This window comes from Neodiprion pinetum, chromosome 4, assembly GCF_021155775.2.
Source record: "Neodiprion pinetum isolate iyNeoPine1 chromosome 4, iyNeoPine1.2, whole genome shotgun sequence".
In the NCBI taxonomy this organism is placed as follows: Eukaryota; Metazoa; Arthropoda; class Insecta; order Hymenoptera; family Diprionidae; genus Neodiprion; species Neodiprion pinetum.
The window spans coordinates 14,039,418-14,048,214 of record NC_060235.2 but is presented as its reverse complement, the minus strand read 5'-3'; the positions used below and the strand labels follow the sequence as shown (position 1 = coordinate 14,048,214).

Below are 8,797 nucleotides of genomic sequence, written 5' to 3'. Positions count from 1 at the left end.
GAACTATACCTTCTTCCGTAACGCCGTAATGTAGGCAACACGCGCAACGTTTTGAAGGCAATGCAGATCTCCAATGTGGAGCCATACAGAGCTTCACCTAGAGAATACATTAGGAAACTTACCGAGGAAACGAAAACGTTCTAGAAGCTTCCAAGCCGATTTATATCAATATAAGAATTAACAATTACAGAAGAGAATTATATACAAAAAGCACACATGTAAACCGGCTCTAAAACTATGAATTATCAAATCACTAAATACTCTAAATCTGTTAAGATAGTTATAACACAAACAGCTAAGGATATTCGCAGCAGCGCGATTCTAATAATGTTAAGCAAATAGCAAACTATGTTTCATAAACAATCGCTATTGTACTCCAGGTTAATAACGACAGTAATCGATTATAATAAATATATAATTCTGTATAGATACAGCTATAAAACTAACAAACGACGGGTAACCAATATGACATATGGACTTTGTAACGAGCAAGATAGTAAAAACATTAAGAAGTAAACAGGAAGAAGCTAAGTGGCCGAGGGGGGCCAAAGGGGGGCTGGCGCCTCAACGAAGAAGCTCACGCAGGTTGGAGGAAGTACGGAACAAACTCTACGCACCTACGCCACCGCACCAAGCAGCGTAAAACCCTACAATATAGTAATAGCTAATGGACTAAGATAACAGGAGTGCATGCGCGAGGATGTCGTGCCCTAATTAGTTCTTAGAAAAAGGAGGGAGGTGCGCAAAGGTGACCAAAAAATCTAAAGAGGGGGATCGTTCTGCGCAACGATCGACCCCTATAAAAACGGCGACCGATCACTCGATCGTCCTCTTGGTTTCTACCTCCAGATTCGTGATCTTGTTCCGGTGCAGTCTCGCGGTAAAATCCTTTAGCCTTTTGCATTTAAACTTTAATACAACGTTACTCTGCCCAAAAGTCCAGCGAGCTTCAACTCCATTGTGTCATATTAAGTTTAAGATCTTACACTGTGTAACTCCGTTTTTGTGACTTTTAAATATCGAACTTATAAAATAAACCAAGTTAGTCAAAATATCCAAATATTAGAGTCAGTTATTCCGCTAAAAAACCTCTCACCAATCTACGCTGCAAGTCATCACACCCAGAATATTCTCAAAAAGGTAAGCCAAATTAAATCTCTTATCCAACAATTCCTCCTTCTTCGGTTCGTTCGATTAGAGTGACAGAATCCCCGTTGTCCGGCGTATTTCAATACTTAATCGGTAATTGGTGACCCAAACTACTGATGTGAGTCTAGCTGTAGCTGTGTGTGAATGATTCCGGTGTCTAACATCTGGAGATTTCCACTAGGTACCGTTCCGACGTCACAGTAGAATGAAAAGTGACTATTTTTGTTTTATCAGTGCTTGCATGGAGACTAGGGTAAGTTTAATTTCGAGTTTTCATCGTACGATTCAACGTTTTCTTAATTTCAATCATTTATTTATACATTTTTTTCTGTAAGTAGGTAAGTAAACGGACCATTCAGTAGCCCGGAAAATACCTGTTGAATGTATGTACGCATAAGGGCTATTTGAAATGGATTTAACAAAAATCCCCTAATTGTTTCTTCGTTGTTCAAAGCGGCGTGCAATAAGCATAAAAAATACGAAAGAAAAATAAGAGGACCCATATAGGGCTGTCCATAATTTTCGTTTGTTTACCTTATTATCTAAATGTATGTAATCCTCGCCAAAATGATGAAAGTTTTTTTTTTTAATTTGTTTTTGGTGTTTCTAGAATGCCGAAGACTTGTGGTGTACCAGGATGCGACAGCGGGAAATATCAAGATCGCTGCGGCCCATTTCTCTGTTTGCCGTACCTAAGGTGAAAAAATCGATTTTAAACCTCTATTTAGTTGCAACTATTTCAATTTTCATATGAAATTGTAATAGCTGCAACTATTACAAAAGGGACAAATTTATTTGAATTGTAGATCAAAGAATGTTACGATATAACCTAAACTATGAAAAAATTGCAATAAAAATAAAAAAAGATAAGAATTGTTGGGTATAACTACAAATAAGTTGTACTGAGCAAGTAAAATGAAGATTACCTTTGTAAATGTAGAGTGACCATCGACTCGAAGTATGGAAAAATGCTTTGAAATACGATCTTATAAAAACGCAGCACATTTGTCAGCTGCACTTTGCAGACAAATACATTCGGAAGAGCGAGACGATTAAATTGTTCGATGATACAATCAGCTGTGTATCTCGCGACCATTGGTCTTTAGAAACTGAAGCTGTACGAATGCTGCTCGTTCAACCTACGGAACGAAGCGAAGTAAGTACCAGACAATTTTATTTGCATGGACCGAAGTGAATTAAAAAAGTACAAATGAAGTTAAATAATTCATAAATTTGGTAGAGTCGCAGGATAAGTACCATTGATACTGTGTTCCAAACACATACAGTCATATTTCCTCCTATTTTATTATTCCACAAACATATATGTGAGTATTGTTTTTTTTTATACTAGAGACTTTTCTGAAGTTTATTTTACTGTTTGTGGTATTAAATCATCTAAGTATGATATAAAGGATGTATGGTCATAAAATTTCCAACCAAATAGTTTTGGTGAGAATTTCAAGCATAATAGAAAATTACAAACATCATAGCAGATTATGTAACCGAAGAATATTATAAACATCTGCATAATCTTGATTACATAGCATTTTAGAACAACAACGTTCCTGTCGCGGATAGTGTCATGGAGCACGACGGCATAGTCGAATCAATCGATCGAGTTGGTGAGGAGGAGAGCATTTTAAATGACAATTCTGCCAATAACAGCCTGGGGATGGAATCTAGTGAGATTCTAGAAGGAATGGTCCATGAAAAGATCACACGAGAATGTAACTGCAAACGGCAATCCAACATTCTCAATTCATGATTTGAAAGGTGAATTGTGTTTGGCCTTATCACCGGAGTCATGGGCTTGGAGTCAGCAAGGCTCAGACGTTTTATTTACGTATTTCGATCGATTAGACTTTTCTGTCCAGCTGCACTTTCTTGTTCATCAACATCTCTATACACGTAATCATACCACTCCTCCAGACTCGATTTTAGATTTCATGTTTATAATCGCAGAGTATTTTGCCCATAACGACATTTATTTTCACAGAATCAGAGTATTTCGAACAAAATTATAGATTTCAAGGACACCATAAAGTCTACGGCCGACATTCTCAGCTACATGAACACGGTGAAAAACTTGTCTGTTTGCAGGGGGACGGACATTGGAAATGAAAAGTATTGTTACTTACAATTAACAAATTAGTAGCAGTCGAACTAGTAAAAATAAATCGACCAACTTTGTTATGCTTATTGATTTTTATTATTTTAATACTTTCTTATGTTTAGGTGCAATCCTGAATGCATGGGAATTCTCAATGATACTGAATCGTACAAACATACGGTGCAGCGTCTATGGTGTATCCGTTGTCGGCGGCTTCGCAAAAAGTTATTGCAAATAGAGAAAAAAATTGTTCTTCAGAAGAAATATGAGGAGTCAAAATATACGCTGCACAGTTGCAGCGACGAAAGTATCTCCGTTCGCAATGGAAGGTAATGCGAACATAGACATTTCTATATCTAAGGGATAAAATTAACAATGTGTGCATACGTCTTTGAAATACTCTAATGCGATTTTGATTTATTTACAGATTAAGATGATGAAGGCAAATATAGATTCCAGTGTGTTGGAAAATAATATTTCCGGTTTTCCGGATGCGCAACAAGAAGCGATTAAATCATGCTTGGAGGCCTCCAAAGTTAAATCTCCCAACAGGCAGAGATACTCAACCAACTGGATATACGAATGTTTGTTGATGCGGATAAAAAACGCAGCCCTGTACGAACATCTAAGGGATCGACAAATTTTACCAGTTCCCTGCCGCAAAACGTTGAACAGATATATTCAAAAGATTAGCTCGTCGTCCTAGGGATTTCAGGAAGCTATCTTCGAAGACTTACGGAAAAAGGATCGCAGATGGAAAAATCTTTTAAAAGAGGTATCCTCAATGTCAATAACAAAAAATATTTAGAATGAATAAGAATGTATTTCCCTGAACATTTATCCAGTTTTTAAATATCTTTCGAATGAAATTTCATCGTACATTTTTAACATTACAGACTAGCCCGTCAATCAGTTCATTACCTGAAGTAAAAAAAAAACTGAATACTTGAAAAATAATTTTACAAGCAAAGAAAAATATTAAATAAATCGTTCCCTTTGCCGCATTGCTGTGTAGTATGGAAAGTTTTTCTGGCGAGACGCTGAAATACTCCAAATGCCAACGTTTCAGTTATTTCTTGTTGCAGTATATTGGTATAAATTTGATTCTTATGAATTAAGCTTAGGACGAACACAGATTAGAAAAATAAAAATCAAAGAAAAACAATGTACTGATGAACCCTGACGTTGAGATTCCAACGATAAATGCGTAGTATACCTGAAAATATTGAAAAATGTATTTAGTAACGGAAACAAAAATAAATTAAACATGTGAAGAAAAAAAGAATCAGAAAAAGGGCGTGAAAAATGAAAACTGTAATGCTTGATACTCACCTGCAAGATACTTACCTCTTCCCATGTACAATAGCTCATGCTCACTTGGTTCCGCTGAGAACGTTGCGGTCAAATTCCACTTGTTCCAAATCCAACTGTTCATTTTTTCTTTCAAGTTTCGATCAATTGATTCTCAGCTATCCCTACACCTCGTACCAAGCCGCTAACGTTAGTGTTTACACACTTTGTCTAGCTATGAAAAATGAACTTACTTTTTTGTACTTACGTGCAATTGCGATGAGGATCGATATAACCCTCAGTGTCCTTGTTTGATTTTATCCGCTGACCAGTGAGATTCCTTTCCTTTGCCCTTAATACTTCCTCTTCAACAATATCTTGACGCGCACCTTCGATTTTATTGTATCTCAACCGAATCTTGCAGTATGAACAAACACATAAGAACATTATGTCAGTGTTATTAACATGGACTAATTAATATTTAGGTACCCTCCTAGTCGACGAGATGAAGTTGAGTGAGGCAATTTCATTTGACCAGAAGACAATGGAGTTTGGAGGTTTCGTCGATTTAGGGAAATATACTCCGGAAAACAAAAAGCAACAAGAGCAGACCACGCGCTCGTCTTTATGTTTCAACCATTTCGAGGCATCTGGGTACAAGCTCTTGGCTGTTTCCTGAGCAATTTAATTGAAGTTGAGTAATATTTGTTTATCAAATTATTTCAGTTGTTCTCGCAACAAATTCGTGCAGCTATGGAAGTTTACGAACAGACATGCCTGCAATTGAAAGATTCCAAACCAACGAGGGCTTTTTCTGAGCGCGTTCACAATGTAATCATGGCGATGATGTTCAGAACGCCTCTCAATGCGCTTCGTCTATCCGAATCCTGTCCACAAAAGAAGGTACGTAACATATAATGCATTATCGTTATTTTCCAAATATATCGTTGAAAAATCGCGTAACAATTTACATCAATCAGTTTTTAATGATAATTTCGAATACGATTTTGATGATCTATTGAAAATCATTCGGGTGTTGCAACGAACGATCTGCAAAGAGTTACTGTGCTGAGTGCATTAAATTTAAGAAAATGCACAAAGAGCATCGAGTTGCCAATCTTTTTGAACATTGTGTCAAAAATTTTATGCTGAAACACCGCTGTTATTATCGCTGTACCATGGGGCTCGAATTCGTTATTCGTCTGTTTGGAACGATTTTTTTGAAGCATTTATCTCTCGCAAATTCAAAAATTATATCACAATACGTAAATATTCGCGAAATATACTCTTTTGTTAGGAGATCAGTATTATTAAAACCAAGTAACATTTAACTATTTCTTCTAGCAATCTTTAACTGCCAGCTTCTAAGAGGTTCCCCAAGACGAATTTGGACATTCAACGTTGGATTTCCAATCATCGTCATTTATACGTTCTCGTACCATGGTGGAGACTGTGCTGAGATTGTTTTCGATGTTGTTCAATTCAATAAACTGTCGTTCGGATAAACTCGTTCATTTATTAGAGGATTGCTGCTCACTATCTAATGATCTTTCAGATCGGTAATACTTCCTTCGGACGATCGATGTGGACTGTCTTGACATGACATTACCCATGATCCTGAACTGATGGCTTGACCTTTTTGTTTTCCTTGCATGAATGTCTGCTCACTCTGGAATCCTGGTTGAAGTAATCCTACCTGGTGGTGCTGATTTTTTTTATGTGCTCCGGGCGTATAATATTCATTTATACATTGCGTTTCTTCGTCCATCTGTGTGTTCGTATGTTCTTTTCGTTTCTTGTCTGGGAGCATTACATCGATGTTTATTTTGTCTCTTTTATCCAGCTGTGTGTCCATGTGATTTTTTGCGCTCCGGGAGCGTAACATCGATTTTTATTTTATGCTGTTTTTATGTATTTCTGTACAATAATCTCCCATTCCAATTTGTATAACACTTACCTCATCACATTATTATATTTTTTTCGATATTTACTGGGTCTGTTATTTTAACACTTGCAGTAGCAATTACTTTGTTAATTATGCTGCTTCCTAATGCTTCCTCACAATAATCATTTTTCCATTCATTCCTGCTATACTAAATAGGCCATTTCAAGCTTCCTCGCGTACTTGAAGGAATGGGAGTCATCAGTTTCTTCGCTAAAAGAACTGCCAATATCGTCAAGTACCTTGAAAGGTTTGAAAGTGATCCTGGGAGCTACCCTCGAAATCTTGGATGCCTTGCAATCACGATCCAATTTTGAGTACCTTATGACCGCACGACTAAACCAAGACGCTTTGGAAGTAGGTTATACATTTTATTTTTTCATCTTTTTTGAAATCCCATATATTTATTTGAATGAACTCTTTATTTTATTCCTGCAATTGAAGCCTAAAGCCCTACGAACTACTTCTCCGAACGTAAACCCTACATACAACGAAGTGGAAAACGACCCCGATCATCTCTTTAAAATAACATGCTCCTCGTATGCGATACCGATGTTTAGTTGTGCTCCACTCTCTTTGTTACCAACGCAAAGAATAGCGTATATCAAAGTCAGATTTGGTAAACATTTTATAATGGAACATCGACAAAATGGAACAAACTTTTGGAGAAAAGCCGGAAACAACTGTTTTACTACAAAAATTGGGATCGTTTTTGACCTCGTTGTATAAGTCTAGAGTTAAATATTGTATGATTTATGCACTTGTTACTGTGTTCATTTGTATTTTTGTCGTTCGCAAAGGATATTTTGCGATTCGCTAGTGCATTTCACCCTGTTGAACTTCATTCTATACGATTCATAACTGTACTATTGTTTTTAGAGGATTTTTAGTATGACGCGCAAAGCCTGTGGTAGAAATGACCATCCTGATCCGCAGTTCTTCGCTCAAATGTTTTGATTGTTGTGCAGCCACTCGTTAGTAAAGCCTCGAAGAGGGAATAACGTCGAAGGACATGAGCTGCTCGAAACACTAATGCAGACGACAGATTCGTTGGCTGCTGCATCAAAACCACGCACTGAATGGTTGCAAACCATTGACGACATGCTGGAACAACAAGTACGTGCCGACGAAGCACCCATGGAAACTTACCAGCGGGATCATGATTACTAGGTTCCATTGTCGATGGATTTTAGCACGTGGAAGGACAGCACGCACGACCATACGTACGTCACACGTACAAGTGCAGAAGTACAATGTTACATAGCTGGTTACGTTGCCCCAACAATGATGAAGAAGCTGAAATGCTGCGACTGCATAAATTCCTTAAAATCTCGTGAACCAGGAGTTACTGATCCGACTCATGTAGCCATAAATCTTCTGGAGAAATTTGGAGGGTTGATCCGGCCTAGTGAGCCCTTGTTTCGGTTGACCGAATGCCTGGAATCAACTGTATTGGACGTTACTGGTAAATTCGGTATACACGTCGATACGATCCACACCATTCTCCAGAGAGCATCGGAAATTCAAAATCTACCAATGGTTGATTATGCTGATCACTACATGAGTTGCACAAGAAAGATCATTGACTTTTATATAATTATGAGAGCTTGTTTCCTTGTCAAATCATACAACGCCAACCAGAATGAGAGTCGTATAAAAATGAAACGACTCCGCAAGAACGCGAAGCTTTAGATGCTACGTTGTGAATACTCGAAGGTGAACCGACTTTTTTGTTGACCTAATTAATTGATTTTATTAGCAAAGCTCATAATTGTATATACCTCTTCACAAAATCGTTACATCTTGTTTTCTGTTTTTTATTTTCATCAGATACTGTTGAAACTCGATTCTAACCTTCAATACGCGATGCTCATCAAACAGGTTATGTCGATTGACGATTTGGGTGGGATATTTACTGATTACCGTTGAATATAAAATCGATTACGTCCTGGGAGTTAAGGTATTTATCAGGTTTTGCCATAACCGCGGAAGATATAATTTTTATACAAATGTAAGCTTTTTTAAAGCTAATTTGGAGGGAACAAGGGAACTTTGTTTTAAATCTACATTTTTCATTCGATTGCGTTATTTATTTGTTATTTTTAGTGTACATAGAAAATATTCCTTTGATTTTACTGTTCAGTCAAGGATTACACGTATTTCCCATTCAAAAACTGATTTATTGGGATTTTCAAAAGGATTAGGTTGTTGGTAAGAGCCTTTTCCAAAATCTCGACGATTTGGATCTTGATGATAAGGATGACAAAGATGATCTGGATAATGCTTTGAATAAAGTAACTAGACTT

At 37.1% G+C, this 8,797-nt stretch overlaps 1 protein-coding gene across 9 annotated transcripts; it reads left to right on the top strand.

The window, feature by feature from the left end:
* The first annotated feature begins 1,347 nt into the window (after window positions 1–1,347).
* Window positions 1,348–8,797, top strand: LOC124217876 (uncharacterized). Of its 9 annotated transcripts, none has more exons than XR_011177050.1 (13): window positions 1,348–1,402; window positions 1,760–1,846; window positions 2,090–2,305; window positions 2,694–2,922; window positions 3,146–3,273; window positions 3,385–3,588; window positions 3,687–4,034; window positions 5,035–5,203; window positions 5,276–5,452; window positions 5,894–6,848; window positions 7,460–8,207; window positions 8,322–8,451; window positions 8,690–8,797. XR_011177050.1 is itself a non-coding variant. In XM_069135802.1 (10 exons), exons 4-7 carry the CDS (start codon window positions 2,856–2,858, stop codon window positions 3,694–3,696), a joined length of 510 nt encoding a protein of 169 aa, XP_068991903.1. In that variant the 5' UTR covers window positions 1,348–1,402; window positions 1,760–1,846; window positions 2,090–2,305; window positions 2,694–2,855; the 3' UTR covers window positions 3,697–4,034; window positions 5,035–5,203; window positions 5,276–5,452; window positions 5,894–6,055. The 9 variants fall into 9 exon arrangements, 2 of the variants coding, with proteins under 2 accessions (XP_068991903.1, XP_068991904.1); XR_011177051.1 differs by having other exon boundaries at window positions 7,371–8,207; window positions 8,635–8,797; XR_011177048.1 differs by having other exon boundaries at window positions 2,694–3,057; window positions 7,371–8,207.